Source organism: Zychaea mexicana, assembly GCF_025766255.1.
Source record: "Zychaea mexicana strain RSA 1403 chromosome Unknown BDB00scaffold_115, whole genome shotgun sequence".
NCBI classification, from domain to species: Eukaryota; Fungi; Mucoromycota; class Mucoromycetes; order Mucorales; family Lichtheimiaceae; genus Zychaea; species Zychaea mexicana.
Window position 1 is genome coordinate 104,085 of NW_026516778.1, and position 25,355 is coordinate 129,439.

General features: G+C 40.2%; 5 protein-coding genes across 5 annotated transcripts; 1 reads left to right on the top strand and 4 right to left on the bottom strand.

Annotated features, from left to right (window-relative positions):
* Positions 1-1,807: 1,807 nt before the first annotated feature.
* On the top strand, positions 1,808-5,104 carry BDB00DRAFT_849593 (armadillo-type protein). Its single transcript, XM_053125381.1, has 9 exons — positions 1,808-2,330; positions 2,495-2,511; positions 2,602-2,755; positions 2,848-2,893; positions 2,962-3,726; positions 3,805-4,062; positions 4,149-4,280; positions 4,357-4,572; positions 4,645-5,104. Exons 1-9 carry the CDS (start codon positions 2,214-2,216, stop codon positions 4,941-4,943), a joined length of 2,004 nt encoding a protein of 667 aa, XP_052974440.1. The 5' UTR covers positions 1,808-2,213; the 3' UTR covers positions 4,944-5,104.
* On the bottom strand, positions 5,105-8,179 carry BDB00DRAFT_849596 (uncharacterized protein). Its single transcript, XM_053125382.1, has 5 exons — positions 7,931-8,179; positions 7,520-7,806; positions 6,868-7,458; positions 6,542-6,762; positions 5,105-6,433 (listed from the first exon to the last, which is right to left on the bottom strand). The coding sequence occupies exons 1-5, from the start codon at positions 7,998-8,000 to the stop codon at positions 5,287-5,289; spliced, it is 2,316 nt and encodes a 771-aa protein (XP_052974441.1). The 5' UTR covers positions 8,001-8,179; the 3' UTR covers positions 5,105-5,286.
* A 162-nt stretch (positions 8,180-8,341) lies between these two features.
* On the bottom strand, positions 8,342-12,794 carry BDB00DRAFT_849603 (Metallo-peptidase family M12-domain-containing protein). The gene is made up of 9 exons (XM_053125383.1): positions 12,422-12,794; positions 11,904-12,312; positions 11,077-11,799; positions 10,919-10,989; positions 10,757-10,852; positions 10,463-10,663; positions 10,256-10,397; positions 9,693-10,090; positions 8,342-9,578 (listed from the first exon to the last, which is right to left on the bottom strand). Exons 1-9 carry the CDS (start codon positions 12,480-12,482, stop codon positions 8,617-8,619), a joined length of 3,063 nt encoding a protein of 1,020 aa, XP_052974442.1. The 5' UTR covers positions 12,483-12,794; the 3' UTR covers positions 8,342-8,616.
* Positions 12,795-16,425: 3,631 nt separating this feature from the next.
* Positions 16,426-17,300, bottom strand: BDB00DRAFT_792084 (uncharacterized protein; the record flags this gene model as incomplete). Its single annotated transcript, XM_053121093.1, is given in 5 exon segments — positions 16,426-16,574; positions 16,697-16,789; positions 16,860-16,928; positions 16,945-16,954; positions 17,148-17,300. 5 exon segments carry the CDS (start codon positions 17,298-17,300, stop codon positions 16,426-16,428), a joined length of 474 nt encoding a protein of 157 aa, XP_052974443.1.
* Positions 17,301-20,764: 3,464 nt separating this feature from the next.
* BDB00DRAFT_849609 (uncharacterized protein) lies at positions 20,765-21,401 on the bottom strand. Its single transcript, XM_053125384.1, has 3 exons — positions 21,116-21,401; positions 21,034-21,095; positions 20,765-20,954 (listed from the first exon to the last, which is right to left on the bottom strand). The coding sequence occupies exons 1-2, from the start codon at positions 21,271-21,273 to the stop codon at positions 21,065-21,067; spliced, it is 189 nt and encodes a 62-aa protein (XP_052974444.1). The 5' UTR covers positions 21,274-21,401; the 3' UTR covers positions 20,765-20,954; positions 21,034-21,064.
* Between the last annotated feature and the right edge of the window lie 3,954 nt (positions 21,402-25,355).

Here is a 25,355-nt window from a genome sequence, read left to right on the forward strand (position 1 = left end):
AATTCCCTTGCCATCATATACAACAGTGCTCGCTTAACAATGTTTGAAGCTTAAATTACTAATAATGTTCCGAGCTTTCGAGCTTTGTGCCAAAGCTGCCACACTTGCGTTTGGAGGTAGTGTAACATCTGCTTAGCTGTGTCTCGCAGGACAACTATTATACTGCTTCAAAGAAATTCAGATGAGTCCTCCAGCACCTTCTAGCCCTGCCTACGACTTGGAATTAAAGAAGCTCAGCATATTAAGTATGTATGCTCGCTATGTTTTGACGCATGGCTACAAAAGTCCCTTGAGTTCGACTTCACAGGGCGCCCATGTAGGTCTTTTTGTCGCTGACAGACTCTTGAACAATGCTGTCGCCAGTCGTGGTTTTGTTCTCTCATCACCAGATTGAACCGCTTTAGAAATTCATACATACGAGCGGCAAGATTTGTTATGGATAGTTCTCATGATAGATGACTTTAGTATAAGCGCACGGCAAAAAAAGTTACTGTATTATGACGACAGTCTTCAAAATCGATGTTGACCCCAACAATTTATACTTCAGTAATATACCATATCTAAGTGCAATCAATAACCACATCCGAGTTTATTTGGAAAGATCATAGAAAAAAATACTGGTTACTGCCTTTGAATGAACTTGCTTGCATACATACTGCGAGGAGGATCTGGTATCATACAGCGGTCGATGACTGACCCGTTAGCCAAAACGAAAAGAGCTCAGTCTACAGAGCATAAAGGAGGCAGGCCGCCCTCGTTTGTATTGAGGATCTCACTGTCCATACAGAAAATCATTGCTGGCTTTTCACGAACGAACCAGCCAGGTCTTTGATCGTATGCGTATCAAGCCTCGCCAAAATCCAAACAGACAACACCAATAGATATAGAATGGTAATAAAGCTATTATTGTATGCAAGCTTCAAAACAATTACCGAATGCATGCGGCTGCTCTTGCTCATTGTGAAAGTATCTCTAGAACCATTGACCGTAGCACCTACTGTAGTTCTTCCTCGCCTCACTTTTTCGAGGATCATCGCCTTTTTCGTCAACTCGACCTATAACGTCGTGATTTATTCCTTCTTCCCTTTGGATCTTATCATAGCTTTTGGATTGAGGGTGATTGTACAAGTTTGTTGATTCTTGAACTATACCTCGAAATTTTATGCTACATACAATCAACAGACTAAGTCTGGACTTAGTGCAAATCTCCATGCGCTTAAAGATACTTGTGCAGCTCTTTAGTTTTCTGATGTACTGAACTTTTTTTTCAGAGGTGGCATCTTTGACCATCAAAAACACGCCAGTTTTCTGGGCTGCTGAGGCTCCAACTTTAAATTGAGTCCCTCCTCTTCAACAAAGATCAGTAGCTTAGTTATCATACTGTATTCGAAGATGCCTATTGTTCTCATTCGAATAATTACAGCAGCCTTCCATTATTGTCTATAATCCGTAAATAATGGTGTGGTGCCAGCATAAGGTGGCTTCTTGCTCATACGATGTTATTTTTTTACGTTGATGTCGTTGATATCATTAAAAAAGGACCCATCTTGTTCACATTTTTAAAATTGCAACCGATGTGACGACGAAGCATGTATCCAGTGGAAAGTAAGGCAAGCATACAGAATGCTGTATAAAATGTATTACATAAACACGGATAAGTCCATGCTAAATGATCCTTGGCCCAAATCGTGCTGCGATTTTCCGTCAAGTAGTATAAAGCAGCATCGTATCATATCCATATAGTATATATCGCAAGAATGTTCGCTGATGTCTTTGGTATAGCCGTCGTATTTGCCGTCTCATATCGATTGGTTGCTAAATACTGCCGCTATATTATATGGTGTGATATGACTTCTTTTATTCTGTGCTGTTTGTATGGAACAATGAGCTATGCAAAACAAAGGTCTTCTTTAAAAGTTGCAATGGACTAGCATCACGTGCTAACTTGAATAGCATGGTTACGACTGTCTTTTCCCCAATAAGAGACAGGCTATCGATGAGGTTGGGGGTGGGGTGGGGTGCAAGAAGAGCCACATGATAACGACAAAGGTTCTTTTACTGCTCGGTCGGAAATTGCCCTTTTGAAGAGTCAGAACACGCAGGATGAATATGCACCTGACCTGACCTCTGGTTTTTTAGTTTTTTACTCCGGGCTCGTCGATTGTAATCGTTCACCACATCCTCTCCCGCTATCTGTCTTTGCTCTTTTAATTATGCAACAACTTGATGACCGTCCACCATTCTTATTACCTCGTCCTGTATGGGTAAACGATATTGATGTCATCCATTGCACCTCTTGCAATGCTGCGTTTGGTCCATTACGACGAAGGGTAAGTTTCTGTCTTACAAGCCCTTTTGCCCCCCCCATTCAAGGAACCATGACTTTTAAAACACTTTCTGAAAACATGGACCGTCTTTGTTACTTGAGTAAGGAACAACATATAAAAAACTGATTTTTGTGTCTCTCTTTTCTTTTTGTTTTATCATTCCGCAGCATCATTGTCGACATTGGTATGTCTTTAAGAGAGGAGGAGGGGGGCGTTGCTGAAGGGAAAAGGAAGAAAGAACTCAAGTATTATTCTTTTTTGTGTGTTATAAAAGCGGCAATATATTCTGTCATGAATGCTCGTCGAAAAGTGTACCTTTACCACAGCTTGGATATGGATCAAAACCTGTACGGGTGTGCAAAGGATGTTTCGAGGTGGCGTACTTGGTAACTTATGCAATTGATGACGATCATGGCTTATCAACACAGGTGAGTCCGCTGTTATTATTACTACCACTTTACATGCTGCGCTATGGGAAAAAAGAGAATCTTACTGATAAGGATACATCTGGAGAAAATAGATCCACGGTACGCGAGGTCTTTTGGAGCTGATTGAAAAAGATAATGGTAAACTATAAAAGAAAACAGAGCGATATGTTTTGGAAGGAAAGGAAAAAAAAACTGATACGATCTAGAGCATGATTTACAAAACGTGGTCATGTATGGCGGCATTGATGCATTGATCTGGTTATGTTGGTCTTCCACAAGTGTACAAATCCATCATCTAGCGACGACGACTCTTGCGATATTGGCCGAAAAAGAATCGATACGACCTGTCATTATCACCAAATGGGCACTACCGCCATTATTACATCTGATTGAATTCTACGTCTACTACGAAATCAACACTAGTAAAAAAAAGAAGCTCAAGAAGAAAGGAAAAGCGGCAGCAACGGTTAGGGATAATGACGAAAACGTAAAAGAAGAGGACGACGACGATAATGATACCCCACAAGAAGTCATTCTTGAGATTGTGATCAATTGTACCCACGTCTTTTATCAGTTGTCGCGTGCCGGTATATTCAGTCAATCCAATATTATTGATGATGGGGTGCTTTATACATTGTTGACATTGGCAGCGTATGATCCTGTACCACAGGACCATGAAAAGAAAAAGCAACAGAACGGACAACAACCCAATGGCGGTGATATGAATGGAAACGGACAAGAAGAAGAAGAAGCAAGGGCTGCAATAGCGGAGCAGTTCAAGGAACGGGTTCGCATCATTCAAAGTCTGGCTGCCAAGGCAGTATCAGCGATCAGTGCACCTGTCACCAACCAGCCCAGTGTGATTGAGCTGATAAGAGGGACGGATAAATTTGCTTATCTGCTACGGTCCACGAATGGCGAAGTGCGGAAATACATGGCAAAAACAATTGCTTATCTATCGTTGCGTAATGGTAACAGTTTTCCTGTGTGTGTACATGTGGTTCTTGCGATATACGTAATCCAGAAGACTAAAAAAAACACTTTTCAAGACAAATACAAACCTGCTTTATTAGGAGGTGATGTGGCCCGTGCTTTAGTATCGATTATCGCACTCTTGCCACACACACAGCAGCAACAACAAGTAGAAGAGGGCGGCGACGACGACGACATTGATGCTATGGAACAACGGAAACAAGATCACAGTTATTATCTTTCACGAAACGACGTGGATGAAGATCAGTATGGACCGGCCAATTCTTCAGCTGTTTCTCATGCATGCTGTGCACTTGCCAACTTTGCTACCAATAGTAAGTATTCCTCTTGTGATTAAACGTATTGCCTGACTCACGAACCATTCCTGTCTTGGCTGTAAAAATGCTTTGCGTGATAATAGATGAATCACAAAGCAATCTGATATCCCAACCCCGTGTGCTCAAGTATATATGCAATGTTCCTGCCGCATTATCGGGCCATACAGAAGTCCATCGCCACGTAGCGCGTTGCCTAGCCAATTTTGCTCTTTACAGTAAGCGTCTTGTTTTAGTATTCAATGTCTCAATTCCATTAGGGGGTTTTTATCTAATCGCGCCTTCTGGTCACAGGCGAAAATAACGCTATTATGCTTGGCTATGCTGCTGTGGAGCAAGAGGAACAGAATAACAACACTAGCAAAAAGAAGGAGAAAGGTACAACCACACGACGTCGTGGTGATCCGTACAACGTTCTTTCAACATTACTTGCCATGGGACAAAGTGCAAATGCCACACCGGATATACAACGACACATTGTACGAGCCATTGACAACCTCAGTTCTCAAGGTAAAACATGAAAGAGGGTGCTGACTTGTTAATATCACGTACTAAATTTTTCTCTCTCTCTGTGTGTAATAGTGTCCGGTGGCGAGCGATGGCGAGAGTTGTTCAAGGACGCACATGAATTCATATTGCGCATCATGGACGAAAGCGAGGATTCGGATACATTGAAACGGGCACAGAGCATTCATGAAAAGTCAGGGCAAGGATACGATTCATCCAATACTACGACCACAACGACGGACACAACCCTGACAAAGACTGCCGCGTCAACGACTCACAAAAAGAAAACGAAAAAGAAAAACAAAAAGAAGAATAACAATGATGAAGCGTTGTCTCAAGATCATCAGCTACCGGGAGACAATCACACAACATAACCATACCGAGCACCAACAACCACCCTCTATATAAGAAATTGGCGATATTCAATCTAGAAATAAAGTGGAGGCATTCTGTAAAACGATCAAAGAAAAAACAATCCCCCGGTGTTTTCCACGCCATAAACCAACAACACAGAAATTGTACAAAAAAATAAAGATCAAATATATAAACAAGAAAGAAAAAGCTATACAAATTTGTGGGCAATTGGAGGTTTACTAATGCTTACTATAAAGTAGTAAATGGCTTTGTGGATGAAGAAACAGTGTGTGCAAAACAAAGACAGTTAGAATGGTGGGGTATTTGTTTGTTCAAGTGATGATGAACGGAATAATTTCTTTCTCAAGCAGAAGGAGCCATGGCAACTGCATTTGATTTGGAAGGAGTCGATGGTGTTGTCGTTGTTGCTGCTGCTGCTGGAGACGATGTTCTGGCGACAACGGGAGAAACAGAATTATTCGTGGTAGGAGTAGTGGTACTACTGTTGTTGTTGGCGGCTGTTGTGGTTGTGGGGACATTAGCATTGCTAGTACTGGTGCTACTGGAATTTGACGTTGTGGAAGGAGGTACAACAGCAGCAGCGGATGCATGCTGTTGTTGTTCACTTTTCTTTTTCTGCAGTTGTTGTTGTTGTTGTTGTTGTTGTTGTTGTTGTTGTTGTTGACGATGTAATATTGCGGGTGATTTCTTTGGACTTGGTTTGTGGATAGTGTCATCATCGTCATTACCATCTTCTTCTTCTCTTGATGCCATTCGTTTCCGTTTTGGTGATTCTGAAACAACAGTGCTACCAGTAGTACTAGTCGTAGGATGACCTTCACGTTTGACAGTGTACTCGGTTGCTGTAGTAGTAGTAGAAGTCAATGTCGGCGCAGGGAGTGTGTGTTTTGATGATTCAAGTGGTGGAGGTGGTGGTGATTTCTTCGTCACTGTTGTTGTTGAAGTAAACGGTACAGAGATAGGTGTTTTTGTTGGGGATGATGATGGTCTCCTACCGATGTGTTGTGGAGCAGGTAATGTACTATTATCTATACCATTCATAGGTGGGTATGGATGGTGCGTTGACAAAGGACGCGATGTTGTTGTCGTTGTTGTCGTTGCCGGATACCGCTCCTGCTTTCTCACCGACTCAAATTCAGGCACGGCTCTAGGTCGCCGTCCTGCTTGTACACGCTGTTTTTCTTCAGCAAGTGTTGGGTCAGGACTTGCTATATAGTGTACTGAAGAAAATGGAAGTTGTTGTTGTTTTTGTTGCTGTTGTTGAGGCGGAGGAGGTGGTGGTGGTGGTGGTGGCTGTGAGAGAGAAGATTCACCACTGTCATTACCATGTGTGGCAAATGAAGAAGGCTGTTGTAGTGACGGTGGCGGTTGTTGTTGTTGTTGCGGATGTTGGTCAACCGGGGGCGGAGGTGAAGTAGATGCTCCCCGACTGCTCTGGTACTGGTAAGGATTAGTGACATCTTGAGGCACAGGTGTATCAGGTGGATGACTGTACAGAAACAGAATAATGACGATGACGACGACGTTAGTACATGTCGAGAAAACAACAATTCCATTCCTTTCTCAATAGCCCCAATAGTATGACTGATTATATTACCTGTTTCCTGATCTAGTATGTTGTCCTGTCCGCAAACACTCGATGCGTTGCCGTATGCGCTTATTATTGGGCTCAAGATCTGCCGCTCGTTTATATGCATCCAGTGCATCCTGCACCTGGTTTGTGCTTGATTCATACAGTGTGCCCAGATTGTACCAGACCTCACTCATTGTAGGACTTAGGCGAATAGCGCGGTTGTAAGCGTCTAATGCATCGTGGTGCTATATGTTTACGTAAAATAAGTATTATTTTTTTCATATCCCGGAAAACCACACCTCGGTAAAGATTACGGCAATCATCGTCATCATATAAACGGTAGTCGGTACCTGATTGATTTGGTAGTACAACACCCCAATGGAGCACCAAAACGCCGGATTCCGAGCATCCCGATAAACCGACTGCTGATACGCCTCATAAGCCTTGTGATAATTTTGCTCGTAAATGTAACAGCGACCCAAGAGGTACCAGGACTGAGCATCGTTACTGTCAGCCTTGAGCGAGCGGGTCAAGTACTCGATGGCATTAGCCTGACTTGAAAATGAGGTATTGGTGTGGTGGAAGAGCCAGCCGTATTGTTGCAGCACCTTGGCGTCATCCGGTTTTTCCGCCAGCACGCGTTCATAGGCTTCCTTGGCGCGTTCGTACTCGTGCTGCTGCTCATACACGTGGCCTGTCTGGTACCAAATGTCGACTTGGGTCAATGGTTTCGGCGGATTATGCAGAATGTAGCGGAAACACTGCAGACTCAGGTCGTAGTTTTGTTGTTGCTTGTAAATGATCCCCAATCGAAAATAGATTTCGTTGGCTTTTTCAAAAGAGGCGTCCATCCGGATGACAGCAGAAAACGCTTCTTCTGCATGCTCGAGTGAGCCGTATCGGTCGTACAAGATGCCAATTCCGTACCAGAGCTTAGGGTCCTGTATAAATTACGTGAGTTTAAAATACAGGGGAGGGGGAAGAATAAGTGTGTTGTGTCACCTTTGGGTTGTCCAAATACTTGAGTGCCTGCTGGTAGGCATGGTAGGCATCCTGCAGATCCTCCATCATCAAGTGACAGTGGCCCAGCGCACTCCAGACTTCGCCGTTGGAGTCCTGGATGGTCAAGACCCGCTTAAAGTACTTGACGGCCCGTTCGAGCTGGTCCTGGTTACGGTAGAGTGACGCAATCCGGAACAATGCGCCCACGGAACTGGTGTTGTGTTTGAGTGCTGACTTGTAAAAGGTCATGGCGCGAGTCCAGTCGGTCATCATTTCCGCCAGATTTCCTTAATGTGAGAATGTGTGTGAGTGAGTGAGTGAGTGAGTGAGTGATTTTTGAAACTTTTGACTTTTCCCCCCTTCTTTTCCCTTTTTGCCCGCACCATAGACACACACACTTTTTCAAAGTACCTAGTGTTAACCATGCCTGTTCGTTGACGGTAGTAAGTCGATCAGCTACAGATGATACCTGCGACGACATCTTGCTTTCCTAATAACGTCACATGTGTGAGACATGATGTCGCATACAAAGATAAAGAGAGGAGAGGGAAAGAAAAAGAGAGAGAGAGAGAGAAAAAGAAAGCCAAATACCTTTTTATTATGCAGATGTGCAGACCAGACAGAAACGAGTAAAAGGAAAAAGAAGAGGAAGGGTGTGAAGGAAGGGGAAAGGAAAAAAAAAAGGTCCTCAACGGAGAAGGAAAAAAGTAAGTTTGATGTCGTGTGTTTACTAGTACTGCACTTCATCCCATCAAGGCACACACAAACAATGCAAAGGTGCCCTCCTTCCTCTCGGCTTGTTGATTTCTGGCCTGCCGACGTCTGATGAATCGCCCTTTACTGTTTTCGGCAAAGAGTGACATACTCCTACTACTATACTACTACTACTACTACTATTTCCTCCCATGATCGTTGTAAAGTGTTGCCACTCAGCTGAAACACACACACACTTCTCTTTCTAGTATCTGGCTGGCTTCCAAGTACAACTAGTAGTAGTATATTACAAAAGTTAAAAAAATAAGGGGGTGGGGGGCATTATGTACAAAAATAAAAAAAAAATAAGAAAGTAATTATGTACAATTGTGAATGAGGGTGATTTATGCGCCTGTCGATTTCGCTCGTCGATGACGTTGTCCCTCGGATGCTATGGCAATGTCAACAACGGCCATTGCTGCTGCACCTCCGGTCGCAATCACAGTACTGTCAGCACCAGCAGAAGTACCATAGTCTATGGGTGCCATTTCGTGATGATGATGCTGCTTTCCCTGGTGAAACCCGATACGCCGAGCAGTGCTAGTCGATCCGTGTAACGAGCTGTCCGTTGCCGTTGTTTCAGTCGGATGCAGCGAGGGCAAATAATTGCTGCCTTCCGATTGATTGTAACGGTGCTGGTGTGACGGAGATCGTGTCGAGTGGGTATCTGATGCTGGGTAGTGGTGATGGTTCCTCCAAGTATTATCATTACTATTACCCATGTCGTCATTATTACTAGTGGCGTTGTTGTTGTTCCGTCGTATTATGCTTTCAGACGGCCATCCTGGTGCTCTTACTGCTGGTGCTGATGTGTCTATCAAGTGATGATGGTTACTGCTGCCTGTACTGTTACTATGTTTAATACTATTATTGTTGTTGTTGATGTTTGATAATATGACTTCTGCCGATGTTGCTGCTGCATCATGAAAGCCCGTGCTTTGTTGCTGCTGTGTTCTTCTTATTGTAATCGCCGTATCTGCATCACTCATACTTTGTTGTCGTTGTCGATTTCCTGGTCCTCCTCCGACTACTCCTTCACCGCCAGTACCAGGGCCGCCGCCACCACCGCCGTTATCATTATTACTACTACTCATTCCACCCATATCATCGAGTTGATAACTGCTAGTGTTTGCAATGGAGGAGGGTCTAGAATCCTTGTCCTTGGATGCCAGACGGTTCCGGCGATAACGAGATATAATGAACCAGGCTAGCCACCCCAATAAGCCGAGTATGATCAAACTGCCAAACAGAAAGACAGGAATGGCTATTTGTTTGTTCTGAGCCACCCATGCCTTGAGCGTATTCACTGAACAATCGGATGGAAAACAAGAACCAGCCCCCAAAACAAAAAAAAGTTATTGTTGTTGTTTTAGAAAAAAGAACCTGGGCCCTTGGAAGTTGTTGAAAAGTTGTAGCTTACATGCTCCAGTACTAACACAGGCACCTTTCTCGCATATACTGGCAAGGCCACAACCAGTGCCGTCCAGAAAGACGCCACTGAGCACGAGACAGTTGCCTGGGTCCAAGGGATCAGCGCAGCTAATGAGACACGAATCTTTTTGAAACGAGCATTCTTCGGTGACGCCAAGACGCATGCCACGCGCGATGCACTGTTCGTCACGAGACGTACAGACGCCAGAGGCACAATTCATTGTATTGTTTGCGCAGGCCGACCTGTTCTCTTGATAGACGTCTGCAGGACAGGATGTGGATTCCCCTGTACAGTATTCCGGGATATCGCACTCCGATACTGCAGGGCGACACATGGCTGTGGATGGAGCCACGGTGCAGTTGAGACAGCACTGTTGACTATAGTCACTAAAAGAACAAACATTTGTTGTTATGCAATGTGTAACCATGGTTTCATCAACAAACAAGCAAACAAACAAACAAACATTGATGTCTTGAAGATGTGTCTACTATCCACACCAGACATCTCTCTCTCTCTTTCTCTCTCTCTTCATGATTCATAAAAGAACTTACTCGCACACTGCACCCGTTTTCAATTTACATGTCTTTGCATGACAACATGCACTATCGGTCAGTCCCGAATCACATTCTTCGCCCGGTTCCAAAATGCCATTACCACACATGGTAAACGATGTTGTATCACGTAGATCTGGCGCTGTGGTACGCACATTTTAGAACAAATTGTTTCCAAAAAAAAAAAAAAAAGGTTATTTTACTTACATTGAAGACAGTAGCCGATATTTGGAAAAGACCCACAAATATCGGATATGGAGCACGGACTAAAGTCTTCGCTCGTCACATTGCTCGTCGGATTCATCAGGTATGTGTCACCCGCGCTGCATTTGCTGTCACTTAGTGGACAACAACTACAACCAGAAAGCGAACAGGGACACGTCTGTGCGGTGCAATCATGGATCGCTCCTAAAATAAAGTAGTAGTTCCATTTGAGGGGTCTATAGAATACCCAATGCTGGGATGGGCTTTGTTTTTGCCCCCAATCAAAGAACAACATACCAAATCCATGTCCAATCTCATGAGCTACGACCTTCCATTCATCCCGTGTTATTGACGAAACGCCTGTACCGGATACCCATTCCGATGCTCCGTTTTCTAGATCATTTAAGCTGACGGATTAGTTTTAGCCCGCTTCCCCCTCTTTCTTATGTCTATACTTGCCTTCAATCTGTTGTGACACTTGGGATTCACACAGTTGGCTTAACCACGCTATTCCAACTTTGACACCCGTGCTAAAAAAAAATAGGGGGGGGGGGGTTAAGTTGACGATCAAAACCAAAATTGCCCTCTTTTTGAGACACACATAGTGGGGAACTTACGAGCATTTCGTCATTAAATGCCACAACGCGGCCCCATCATCCCCTCGTTTTCCACGCCACAAGCTAAAATCTGAAAGCCGATCATTGATGCTATAGAAACTCGAGCATTCCTGGTTCCAATTCTGGCGAGAGCTTGGATGGCGTGGACATTCAGGCTGAGACATTTGAATGTAGATCAAGCCGAGCGAGATGTTGAATGTGCGTTCGTAGACAGCCGAGGCAACGTTCCAGTCATTGATGATTTGGAGTCGTGCAAAGCGGATACTGCCGTAGGATTGGACGTAGGTGCAATCGGCGACTGCACCCATGTATGCAATTTTGCGTGTGCTCGGACATCCACTGAGTGGATTGAATCGTTTTGTAAAGTGGTGAGGGTTGTTGTTGTCGTTGTTGTTGTTCTTGAGAGAGAAAATGTTTGCATGGAGTGGAGATACCGACGAAGTATTTCGCATTCCTGTTAGTTTTTGGTTGAATTGCATTTCTTCCATGGAACACATGAAATCGGCGTCGTCGTCGTCAGAGGATCGCGCTATTAATTGACCATCTCTTATTGATGACGGTTGTTGCATATCCGAGTCGCGATATATCACCATGGGAGCATGTGATGAGGGTATTGGATCGTCGTCGCGTTTGCTAAGATGGAAATTCGTTGTTGTTTTAATATGGTAAATGTCGGATGCGAGCATAAATGCACCTTCAAACAAAGGGTACGGATATGGATGTCTATAACGTATAGTTTGCCGTTAGATATAACCAAGATAATCGTGAGGGCGGGGATTTTTTCCTCTTCGAAAAATAAATATAAAAGGCACTTTGTTTAATCTTACTCGTCGTCGTCTCGAACAATAGTAATTCTCGCCCATCCACTCGCTGTACTACCATCGTCAATCTCAGCGACGCCTTTAAATATTCGATGATCGTGTGGATGTAGAGCTTCTTCGACAAAATCATCTATAGAATCGTCGTCGTCGTCGTCATCGTTGTCTGCGTCAGTTTTTCTTCGTCGTTCTCCGTGTCCGTATGTAAGCGTCGTTGCATCCGGATGGAATAAATCATGATTAGGTGTCAAATGCAAGCTGATACGTGTATCGAATGCAGTAAATCGTAATGTAAAACTATCGCTGTGTTTAATAGTAGTAGCAGGAGAGTGTTGTTTTGTTGTGTGGTGATGTAGTATTATTTCGGGGTTGTCTAATGGTTCTATTCGGGATATCCGTTCAGCAGGTACAGAATGGCCTAATCCATATAAAAAAGACGGCTACGTTAGCGGTTTTTATCAAGTAAGGAAGGAGGTGGGGGGGGGGTGTGGGTGGACCGAGAGTAGCATTCAAAGTGTAAAACGTACTGCTGATTTGTCCAATGCCGCAAAGTAATACTAAAACGATCAAAAATCGTGAAAGGATCATGAGGACCTATTTCTATTAATTCTTGCTTTCCCACAAAAGAAAGCGGTGGGGTTGGTGTGGGAATGACGAGGAGAAGCGTAACCCGAGAATTTAGGTTTTTTGGCGGATCGAGACTGAACTAAAAGTATAAGGAGGAGGCAATGGACTCTTTGAAATAAGCAATTCGAGCCAAGGGTTATATTTCAATATATAAAAGAGAAGAGATCAGCTGTCCATTAAAGCAAGAAAGAAGGGCTGGAAAATTTAAAAGAATCGAGAGGGTTATAATACTTAGACACACACAAAAAAACAACCCAAATTTGGGACTTGTCTGCCAACGAGATTTTCAGGCACTGGAACTTCTTCTTGGCACTCCTTTTTATTCGAGAAACATTGTTTAAATCGTCGGATCAAAATTATTATTACTGCTTTTTCTTTCCTTTGAACAACTGCGCGATCGATCAGCATTGAGAAAAGCTGATGACACCATGTTGTCGTTCTTGACTGCATATGTCTGTAATGATAAGAGGTTGGTATGCCATTGTTACCTTTCATGACGACAGCAAATGTAACACACCACTGATGGATACACAACAACAACGCATTTTTGGTTCAGATTCAGGGAGGTGGAAAGATAACTCCGCAGGAGGTTTCAGTTCAATTTCAAGGCTATGTCTTGTTTTCTCAAGCATGTTTTTACCGACTCTATTCATTTTGTTCATTGTGTATGATATGTACGTAATGTGGCATAAAAGGAGGGAGGAACTGTATGTAGATGCCTCGATTTCAAGGCGGCACAGGGGAGAAAATCGACATTTACTGTATGTTGCATGAGAGTTAAATCGTTGTTATTGCCATAGACGACTACCATGACGTTGTCAATGGCATCAGAGAAACTATCATAGCTCCATGGAGAGAGCAAATGTTGAGTATAAATGTAATACGTTGGAGTTGCTATAAATAATCTACTACTACGCTATTGTTACGAAATGTCTAATAAGTGATAACTTTTACGTACATTGAAGAAGCCATCAGCATGATGTCTTACTGCTACTTTGAACACGTCATCATCATCAGCAGTAATTAGCAATGAATAATAAAAGTCTTCTTGCGAGATGATAAAGTGTCGAACCATTTGCAAGTCGAGTTCCATCATCTGTACCTGAAGAGAGAAATTAAATTGAGCTCAGGATTATGTCTTGTTGCGGTGCCTTAATTCAATCTGTGTGTCGACGCCGCAATTTTAACGTTGCACCATCGAGAACTCATGATAGTAATACTCAAGCGCCCTTATTCTTAAATAATGTCAAAGCTTTCTTCTTTTTCTTGAAAAGCCAGCAGATATTGCCGAAATCCATGGACACTCCTAGTTGCTTCGAGCATGACAATTCTATCATTTGAAAAAGAACGCTTCTTGGTACTTTTTTGGGATTTAGGTTCTCCACCACTTGCTTATGTAATTTGTTATCAATGGAAACTGCTGCATAAATTTTTTGCGGCATGATTGTCGTTCTCCGTATCATACCCGCCTTTGGCGGTCAGACATCAGATCTCTCTCTCTCACTCTTTTATATTAAAAGAAACTACTAATCAAACACTGACGGTAACCACATTCGCGTAACGTCATTCCCCAATTTTGTAAAGTGGTTTATATTGCCAATCATCTACTATGACAAATAACACCAAGACCAGCAACATAGACCCAGCCAATGTCGAAAATAATGAACCTGGAATCGTCAAAGAAAAGCAGCGACAAGAGAAAGATTCGTTGCGACGCAAAACGTCAAGTTCGGGTGGTATAGCTACGAAGCGTGGCTTTACAAAGCTTGTACGAAACAACAAGTAAATACAAGTTTAAGTGAAAAAGAGATTGATTCGCGCTATCCATATAAGCGTAGACATTCAGGGCTCCGTCCCAATCCTCTTCTACAGATCCTTTCCTTGCATTTTGTTGCATGCATGTACTTTTCGTTTTTTGTGGGAGAGTTCGGTGGTGTAAAAGCGTCTAGGAGAAATTTGTTGTGATAGTAAAGGAAGTAGCGGCGATGGCGCAATGGATCTTGGTCGCTGGGAGCGTTGTTGGTTTGCTAGCTGCGAATCAACGGAAGATAGAGATACGATGTTGGAATCGAGAAAGATTGTGAGATATCATCAAAGCGACGGATTCTCAAAAGATGCACGTTGTTGGGCATGTCGACTTCTGATTTTGGGTCAAAAACCGGTGATCCCCGAGGCTCTCCCTCCATGTCGGAAACCCTCTGTCTTTACCTGGGCTTGGGACCAGCATCCTTATAGATGGCGACATTATTTCCTTACTTATAAATAAGTTTTGGAAGTAGTTTTGACTGTCGGGCTTCTTTACTTCGGTCGGGTGGCTGGATTGCCGATCCCTCCCGTACAAGGAATAAGACAGATAGTCTCTCCGGGGCATCTAAAGATGCATTCAGAGTCATTAACTGAATTCTGGCTATGGAGAAACGTAGCAACCCTTCCCCGTAGATTATAGAGACTCTAATTTGAGTAGGCAATAAGCCTTCTAACCCCTGAATAAATGTGGACTTATCTACCGAAGTGGTCCTCCTCTCCATAGAAGGTTGCCTTGCCTTCGGGCGTATGTTGAATTAACCTCACTTGTTTTACGAAAATTTCGAGACATTTATCATTTTATATGATAACTCGGTGTGGTTGGTTGGGCCCTCTCGCTCCTCCGACTGTAGCTTTCGGAAAGAATCCTTACTTGTCACGGGGTCCCGCTCCTCCGTGCGTATGCTGGTTCTTTCACTTAAATGTCAAACTGTCTGATTGTAGAATCTTTTGGCCTTGTAGAGACTGCTGCGTTGTCATTTATTAAAAAAGCTACGCAAGTGCTCGGGTGTCTTGTATGAGACAACCATTTTTAAGGCGTTGTGATCAGGTTGCCGACCTTCCTGGACGTGTTTTCGTTTTGTTTGAAAAGATGATTTTTGGAATCAGTGTATACTGGAAGAACTGGATGTAGAGCATTTTGATTCTTGCTGCTAAAATCGAATCGTGCTCCATGCCTTGGCAACGTGGTACCCGTTAAGATAACCAATGTAGCTAAAAACCTTCTGGTGATGTTGTTGGCTCAGAATTGATATTGACGGCGTTTCGTACTTTGATGCCATTATATTCCAGAAGTGTTATCGGTGCGCTGGTTATGCCGAGCTCTTCTCCTGAGCTTTACAGACGTGTCGCATGCTGATGAATTCGTGGTGCAGCTTACTTAAAAAAAGAGCAAGTGATGCTCGAAGGTCGTTAATGCATTAATCAAGCCAAGGTTCATATGCCCTTTATGAACCCTGTCATATCTGTTGACAGCATCCACCGGACAACTAAAAGATATCTTAGCAACCGCACAAGCATGGATGATGGTTATTGCATTATTTATGTACCTACATCAAATGTGTGGGAGAGGTGGCAATCTGCAAACAAAGCACCCGACAATTTTGGGCTTATCTTAATAGAGCCGATTGTGCGAATCACATTGTGATGAATGCCTCCTTCCAAAGAATCCGTACCACGGCAGCATGGATACATGGTCAAAGCATCATTGTCCTTGCCCATAGTATACAAAAACGAAACGCCTGAGAGATCAAATACTTGACCATCAGAGTTGTCTTCAAGACGTTTTTTGACTGTTCCCAAGCCCCTTTGTCTAATAATGACCGATCACTTCTCGTGCGCTTCATGCGAAAACGCTTCCAGACCCATCTCTCGGGGTAGAATGTTATCTATAATAAATCTATGTATACATAGTAGTTTAAGCCTAGGATCGTTATATATAAAGAGCAAAACTATACTGTACCTCGGCTTAATACGTCGAAAGATTCAGCTTAGGTCCCTCAAAAGAGTTTGGTCTCGTGCCGATTCTCGTCTGGCCAGAAAGCTTCAATCCGTACTTTGTCATGTTCAATAAAAACTAGTATGACATCGCACAGCTTCCTCAAGAACTTATTGGTAAGTTCATGGCGTCGCGGTACGTGGGACCATATGCATCAATTAATTTCCTTGATTGAATAGCGTTGTTGTTGCACTTGGCTTCATGCGGTATGCTTCCTAATATCTCTTCACCAAATGAATGGCCATCGTTATCTACGCAGGATATTTCGAATTCTTGTACATCTGTCGCTCACTAACCTCAACAAGCTGCTTTCAACGCCATACATTGATAAGGGTGCAGCACTTTGGCGATTACTTCTCCAATCAATACTTACTTTCGCTCATGCTATTCATACCTATGTCTTCTTCTTGACTATTCGATTCCTGTGATAAAGTACACAAACTGTGTTTTCGGCTTTCTTTATACTCTAATAAGTAAAAGTTTGAATCTCTTTTATCTATTCACTAGGTAGTTAACACGTATACAGAATTACTCACTGTCAACGTCTATAATTGTAATGATACTTGCAACGTCAGAATTGTCAACAATCGTTTCAACTGCTTTACCTGTTTTGCAACTTACGTACAGTAATCTAATTGTAGTGTCGAGCGCAAAGAATCACCACGGGAAAGAATCCTCGCAATCTTCGCATGTGTAACGACACACTTTCCAAATATGTGCAACGGAGTAGAATTTAATCCTACTGCGGATATGACGACGCGCGTTGCTTTCACTTATTTACACTTTACAACACTTTCATCCCATCACTCTCACCACATTCTCACCTCCAATGAATTCCAGCGAACTCCAGCGAATCTATTCAAACCGGTCTTCTTCTCCACAATAATAGCCGCGGCAACAACGTTTAAGTGAAGTGGAAGTCGCAGCATTCTTCTACTTACCGAAGGCGCACCATGCATTCCAGAGGGAGGTGTCATCACTGCCCCTCTCAGTGATGCAGGTAAGAAGAGGACAGTTTCCGCTCAGTACGTAAAAAAACTATTTCGTTGCACGCGTGTGTCTTTGTGGCGAGGGCTTTTACATGACGCTCTACAATGAGACCGTGCAAGAGGCCGCTGGTATCATTGAGGATTGGAGGAAGACGAGGGGCGAGAAACTCTCATTAGACTTGAAGACGGCCTTTTTTTCTAAGGCCAAGGTACTGCACAAGATGGCGCAGTACAATGGCCGGATGGCCAGGATGTACCAAGTGCCTCTGGATACAGTGGTCCCCCGCTTTTTGCAGCAGCGGTTTTTGGTGGAAAAAACTGCAAAAAGTGAGGATGAGTATGAGATGTTACACAGACTGAGTTTATTATGTTGATAAACTCACCCCTCCGCTTCGCTTCCAGATGATGTGAGCCCCTTCGCTTCGCTGCATGTCACATCTGTCCTTCAGGAGCGAGTTTACTGGGGCTCTGCCCTAGACCCTAGGTGGGGGCAATGCCCCCCCACCGCCCCCCAATTGTTCTTCAAATAATGCTGAAAATATGTTCTCAAAGTATTCTGCTTAAAAGTGATGTCGAAAACAGTTGTGGAAATTTTATTTCAGATCTTGATTTTGCAGCTGAATTACTGAAACCACTGGGGATGCTTTAAGGAAAAATAGCATAGGTGTTGCAAATTGAAGTATCCAAAAAAGGATAGTGCTGGGAATGAATCGTAACGACCTCTCTCTCTTTCAGAGTAGATAAGTGTCAATGATAGTAAACCAGTTAAAAGATATCGGTGCTGTGCTGAGGCTACTTATTATAACTCAACTCTTATATAAAAGGCTGTCATTTCACTCTTAATGTTTATATACTGCACTATCGACATCTCCATACCACTATGGTAAAGGAGGATGTTTACTAGTTGAAGTTTTTCATCTAAACTAAGGTCAACAAAATATTTAAGGTTCATAAAAATTCCTCATATTTACAAAATTATTATATTTTTAAAATTGAATATAAAAAAAATTGAATTTTCATTAAATATAAAAATATATTATAATGGATAACCAAGAAATAGATGAAAAGATTAATAATGAAGTTAACAAAATTATTGTTAATAAGTGGGAATTTTTGGAATATAACTGGCCAATTGTTAATTATAATTACAAGCATCGTACAGAATTAAAACATATTAAAGGTATTGATGATATTAAAAAGATTTTAGTAGATAAACTTGGTCATATAGCTGTTTTTTTCTTTTTGGTTGTTTTATATACTAGCTGTGAATATCCTGGCCCTTATTTTGAAGTTGAAAAAGGTTTATTTTTATTATATCATTTAGTTTCTGGTGTTTCTGGTGTTGAAATTAATAAGTTTATCCCGCAAACATTATTTCACAAATACTATAAAAAGTTTTGGATAGATGAAGATAACTATAAAAGGTGAAATAAAATTGTTAATGATTCTATAGAGAATATGTTTTCTTCTTTAACTTTAAGAATTTTATCTTCTTATAATTATAATCCACCACTTTTTAAACACATAACTTTTATAATAGATGGTCATGATTTAAGAATTAACTATGTTAAATACTGATATAAAACATGAAAGATTATGGTCATATAAATTTAAAAAAAATGGAGTTCGTACACAAATTGTTAGCGATATTAACGATATGATTTTATATGCTTCCAAAAGCGATTATTGTTCTGATAGTTCTGACGGAAGTATGTTTTTGATCATGAAATTATATAAAAAAATATCTAAAGATGTATTGGCAACAGATAGTGGTTATACTTTATTTGTTAATCAGCTTATAGAACTTGGTGCGGAAAAAGGATATGATTTATCTTTTAACAATTTTGTTTATCCTATACGCAAAGAAAAGAATATAGATTTAATAGCAGAAGAAAGGCATTATAATGATGTTTTTGGTAGCTTTCGTTTAAAAATAGAAGACCAATTTGCTGCAATAGGTAATAAATTTTATAGATTTAATAATAATAAATCTATTGTTAAGATGGACAACATAAAAGTTTTATAATCTTCAATTTCGTGTTGCTTATTTATTAAAAAATATAAAAATATTTAGTGAAAAGTTTAATATTAATACACAAGCACATCACAAATTGTGGGAATCAGATAATTTTGAATTTTCACACGAAGCTAAATTAATAGATATAGTTATTAGCAATTCATCTGAGGCAAAAAACAAATTAGATGAAATGGTTAAATTACAGGAACAGTTTTTAAATAATTTAAGTATAGATAATACTAATATGATTATTGATAATGAATACAGTGATGAAAATGATAATGATAAAGATGTTTCCAGCGAAGAAGATGTACCTCAATTCAATGAGAAAAAAAGAAAAAGAAAAGGTAAAGGCAAAGGAACATTAATGGATATAAATAAAATTAGAAATAATTCAACTTCTAATATTTCTTATGAAATAGAATCCATAATAAATCATAAATTTGAAAATGATTCCTATATATTCCTAATTAAATGGAAAGGTTATAATGAACCCCAAAATAGCTGGATATGAATGAAAAATTTTAATGAAACCAATATGTTAAATAACTATATGAAAGTTAATAAATTAACTTAGATAACTCAATACTCTACCCTTCCTAATAAAATATCATAACTATGTATAGTTATTTTATTTTATGTAAGATATATTATTTGAGTGTGTATAGTGGATAACGTCGGTTCCTATTATTGTAATAATCCTTCAAGTACATTTGCTAAGTTAAAACTTCTACTGTTGTATATATATATTTTTCTAGATTTTCTTTTTTTATTCTTTTGTTATTTAGTTTTATGTATAAAATCACCATCATTCACAATTATGCATGGTATATTAGGATTTTCTATTTTTTTTGTAGATTTTTTATTTTTTTTCTTTGGAACATGAAGTTTACTATGTATAGTACAAAGGTAATCAGGTTTATCTCCATTAAGATTAGTATTAATTTTTCTGTGACACATATGGCCATTTTTCTTACCTCTTACATGTATGTAAGTACACACATTATCGCTTGTATTAACATACCAAAAATAATTAACTTTAACTTTATTAATTTCTTCATTAATTTTTTTTTTCATAATCATCTTCTTACTTTCAATATCTTTAACTAACATTTCATCTTCAAAATAATTATGCATAACTTGCTCCATTAAATCTTTAATAGAACAAATCATACTATTCTTATTAATAAGAAGTTCAGTATTTAATATAACCATTAGAATTGTTTATGCCAAGTAATATTGGAGGTATTTATTTTTATATTAAAAAAAATTCAGTTTTTTTTTAAATAAAATTTAACTGTATGCACGATTTCAAACTCCGAGAATAAAAAAAATTGTCAGTTAAGAAAAAATTTAGAGAAAATTTATTCACATCGTGTTAGGGAACCGAACTGAACCGTCCAAAGCAAGAACCGAACCGACTAGAACCGATGAGAACCGTAGAACCGAAGAATCGAACCGAAGAACTGAACCTGTCATGTATATAAAAAAGGCAAAATCCAGTATCTTTGAATGAAAGCTGATGTATATGTGTTCAAATATCACGGTATACTTGAATACTGCAGTAAAAAAGATAGTTTATTATTATACATTGAACAGCGATTTCAAAATGAATAAGAGAAACATTTTATATACAATGTGGGTCATTGCATGGTTAAAAGATTAAAGCATAGTTTTCACAAAAAAAAGTGGAGTTTATAGTACTAGAGCGACGTAGTATTACTAGTACAATACGTTATTGTAACATTGGAGGAATCAAACCACAACTGGCAGTACACACAGCTACTATGTCTCTACGTGTGTATAATTCTTCATAAAAGGCAAAGTGTCAATGGGTAAGATAATTCTGTTATGGGCCCCAGGATGCACAATCTCAGACAGAATGCACAAACTTGATAAAAATGATCGAGAAGCCATGCTGAATCTAGTAAAGTAGTACGTCATGGAGAAAATGCATTGTGGGTAGCAAAGTAGAGGAACAAGTAATGATGCGCGTTATGGGCAGAGAAAGCAAGCTGCCGTCAAAAGAAGTGTTTTTTTTTGTTCTTCTCTTCTTTACTATTTTTCCCTCCCTTCTGCTTTTGCAGGTTTTGTTAAGTTTTTGAATAAAGTATGGCTTGCAAATACACTACTTCTTGGTCTTTAATAAGGAGTAACATTGTTCGTAACTTCCATTATAGCCTACTTTATACTAATTACCAAAATTGCTAAATGCAATCTTCTGCCTCTCGGTTCTTCGGTTCTACGTATACAAAACCGGTTCGGTTCCGGTTTGGTTCTTGGTAGGAACCGAACCATATTTTCTCGGTTTCGGTTCGGTTCGGTTCCGGTTCTACGGTTCTGATACGGATCCCTACATCGTGTTAATGTTTATTCCTCAAAAGCGAAATACCAAAAGCTTACTGACGAGCAAAACGACGCTTTATATCAACATTACATTGCTCAAGAGCAAAAAAATCACAAGTTTACTTATGGCCAATTGCTTGACTGGGCTAAAGGAAAATACAAGCTTGAAAATGGTCCCAACGAAACAACTATCTCGAGAATGATCATGAAAAGAAAGCGAGATGAAGAGAAGGGCGTTGACAGTAGTAAAAGACAAAAGTCGCGTGCAAAGTTTCCTGTAGGTCTAAATAATTAAATTCTTCTTCGCTATTCATATAATTAATAAAGAAACAAATAGGAATTGGAATATGCCCTCTATACATGGATAGAGCAAAGATTTTTTGAGAAGATCCCAGTCAATTGGGATATTATCAGAAAAGCTGGTGAAAATTTTGCAGCCAAACTGAGTATTCCGTCCAAGGAACTGACGTTCTCAAATGGTTGGCAAAATGGCACGGATAGCATGTATGAGGCAAAGAGAAATAATTTTTTTGTTTTTGGAAAGTTTTCAAAATGATACTGTAATAATATGAAAGTAGAGTTTATTGCTGTGTAAGAATACTATAAATGTTCATAGCGATATAGGATAACTGATGGTTTATATTGGTAGGCGATTAAATGCTGTTGTCTGGATTGCATTTTATTTTGTTATTTTTGTTGGTACAATCGATTTTACCACAGAAGCTACATTTCGCTGTGCATTTTGTCCTATTGTTTTTGCCTTTACATTTAATGTTGCCACAAACACTACATTTTTTTTGGTTCTTTTTACGAAGGCCATCAAGTATGCTGTTGCTGGTACCGTTGTTAATGCCACCACTACTGTTGCTACTTGTAGATGTTTGTGGCATCGTGGTAAAATTTGGGTTTGTTGAACTGGATGCAGGTGCTAAATATATTTACAATGTCAAAATATGCGGATACTTTGATCGACAAATTATTTTTCTTACTTAAAAATTGTAATGGCTGAAGTCTGACAGGAGGAAATTCATGTTGTGAATGATTTGACGGTGTTGGAGGCATGGAAGGTAATTGCTGTAGAATATTTGCTAGTAATTGATGGAACATAAAGGTGGCTAGATTTTGCGTATCGATAAGTGCTGGAGCTGGACAAATTGTAACAGGAGAATCAAGGCGATTTGTAGATGACGAGGCACGTGAGGTATTATCGTTTTGGATTATGCTTTCAGTACGTGGTGTTTTTGATGGAGATGGGTGTTGTGCAGGTGGTGCTGTTCGTTTACGGGTCGTCGAGTTCAAATCGTTGCTCATGTTATCTATGGATTCTTTGTTGTTGTTTTTGGTGCATATGATATTATCGATTTCTTTCCATTTTGTGTAAAGAACAGAAAGCTGCTCTGGTGTTTTATAGAATATATCTGTGCCGTTAACCTTTTGCGACCAAAGTTTGGTGAATCGAAGAAAGTCTGTGATTTTGAATCTATGGTTTGGGAACTGGTGACGAAGAATTGAATCGAATGTGCTTTTCTCCTTGTCTGTGTGAACTGGTATAATCGCGTGTACTGCTCTTTGACATTCGGCAATATACTTGTATTGAGCTCCAGTAACTTCTGCAGTTGAACGATTGATCATGATTAACGTGGCAATATCTAATGACGATGAATTGGTGTGTGAAGTGCTTTGGACTGGTGTTGCTTTGTCAATGTCGTACATTTCCGATAATGTTGGATCCAAGGGAGATATACCAAATAATTCGCCTGAAGACTTGAGGTTAAGAGAGTGTGTATGTATACCAGGCCCTCTGTAGCTGCATGGAAGGATAAGTTTTGTTTCCAAGTTATTGATATGTTGTGATATCCACGGATCGTAATGACGGTCGTGAATACGTCCAAACCTATTTAATGTCCCAATCTACAACCAAACATACATGTCAATCCAAACTTTAAATTTTCCGAATGTAAAATGAAATAATAAATTAAAAGCTATTACTCACATTGATGTTGTGCCTAAGTCTATAATCTACAAGTAGAGCATCAACATATTCAACACTGGCACCAAAAGCTCCAATCGTACGAATCAGGTTCTGGTGTATTCCACCTTCGAACGAATTTGTACCACGGCTACAGCGATATAGTGTAAGACCATCTTTATCTTGGCCACGGTCAAAATAAAGGGGATACCAGGTGGGTCAGATACGTGGCCCAGATGAATGGCAGTGAGCACATTTTTTGCTTGCTTCCAATTTTCAAAATCAAATAATAGTCGTCTGGTTCGAGCACAGCGCAATGGTCCATAAGTTTCAAACAGTTTTTTCACCACAGGGTAGAGATCTTTAGGAGGCGGCACAACACCTAATATAATAATGAAACATTAGCGTTATGTTAGTGTACATATCTTGTTAATCCAGTGATTATACATTCAATTTGAAGGTTTAACTTACGCTTTACTCTTTTGAATATCCAATCAGGATCTTCAGCAAGTTTTTTCTCCCATGTTGTTTCTTTCTTCTCCTCTAGGACCGCTGTTACCAGTCTTTTATCAATTTCATCATATACAAACAATGCATCACGGAATGCCCTTGAGAAAACCTTGGATAATCTATGTTTGCGTGAGACCTTTATCATATCCATTAGATGAAAAACTTCTTTTAACAAATACGAGAGTGTATTGGAGCTGTTTGATTGATAGTGGCCGAGGTACTGCTGCTGCTTTGATTATCGTTTTGTTGTTGTTGTCGAAATAGTTGCTGGCCGTAGTCTCGGCTTGACACGTCAATATCTCGGTTGATTTCAAGCAAATTTCCTTCTTCATCAATGATTGGTAAACTTTCATTTTCTTGGTCCAAATCAACATCTTCGTCATCCGATTCCATGGGTGGATTACTTGTGCCTTTATACAAAAAGTATAATATGTATTAGTAATGTATTAAACATGTATTGTTACAATCCGTTCATTATCTAATATGGTGCAACCGATTTTAAATAGACAAAATTTTTAGATTTTTTTGGAATCTATCTAGTCAATGGGAACAAAAAAAATCAAAAAACCAATTCACAAGTCTAATAGAGTGACATATGTAGTTTAAAACTTGTGTTTTAGATTCTTTTTAAAAGTTGATCTCGAGGAGCAGATAGCATTTGAAGTTGGGGACTTTTGGGGACTTTAAGCAGGGAAGGCTGAAATTTTGTTATATTTTCAAAGACCGTTAAGCCGTTTGTGTCACCTAAAATATCAGCAATGTTACACAAGCTTCATGGTATTCTGATATACATAGCTAATTATATTCATGATTGTTCCTTGTTCTTCCTCTGCCTTCTTTTGTATCATTTATCATGCCTAAACGTAAAGGAAAAGCTACTGCTGCCATGAAAAAGGCGCGCTTAAATGGAAAATTTGCTCCTGAGGTTAGATTATATATGCTGTACTACACATCATCATTTGCTGATTAGATATATTCATTATATGTAGAGTGTCGTTACTATCGTAGCTACAGTACCTGATGTACCTGAACCCGAAAGTGTCCCAGCTATGGCTGCAGAAAATACCATCGAAGAGGTTAATCAGCTGGATGACGTGCAGTCATCCATTTTGACCTATAAAGAAGATGTCGACGATTAGATGCTGTGTGGCTTTTCAGAAGATGAACTGAAGGCAATTTTGTGGCGTAGTCTTCTCTCTTG

Coding starts and splice junctions, on each gene's coding strand:
- BDB00DRAFT_849603 (XM_053125383.1), bottom strand. CDS start 12,482: ATGATCCTTTCACGATTTTTGATCGTTTTAGTATTACTTTGCGGCATT. Junction 10,990..11,076: donor CATTTAATGACGAAATGCTC/GTAAGTTCCCCA, acceptor ATTTTTTTTTAG/CACGGGTGTCAAAGTTGGAA. Junction 9,579..9,692: donor CTGTGTTAGTACTGGAGCAT/GTAAGCTACAAC, acceptor CCGATTGTTCAG/TGAATACGCTCAAGGCATGG.
- BDB00DRAFT_849596 (XM_053125382.1), bottom strand. CDS start 8,000: ATGTCGTCGCAGGTATCATCTGTAGCTGATCGACTTACTACCGTCAAC. Junction 7,807..7,930: donor ACAGGCATGGTTAACACTAG/GTACTTTGAAAA, acceptor TCTCACATTAAG/GAAATCTGGCGGAAATGATG. Junction 6,434..6,541: donor CATACTAGATCAGGAAACAG/GTAATATAATCA, acceptor GTTTCTGTACAG/TCATCCACCTGATACACCTG.
- BDB00DRAFT_849593 (XM_053125381.1), top strand. CDS start 2,214: ATGCAACAACTTGATGACCGTCCACCATTCTTATTACCTCGTCCTGTA. Junction 2,894..2,961: donor GCTGATTGAAAAAGATAATG/GTAAACTATAAA, acceptor GATACGATCTAG/AGCATGATTTACAAAACGTG. Junction 3,727..3,804: donor TTATCTATCGTTGCGTAATG/GTAACAGTTTTC, acceptor ACACTTTTCAAG/ACAAATACAAACCTGCTTTA.
- BDB00DRAFT_849609 (XM_053125384.1), bottom strand. CDS start 21,273: ATGACGTACTACTTTACTAGATTCAGCATGGCTTCTCGATCATTTTTA.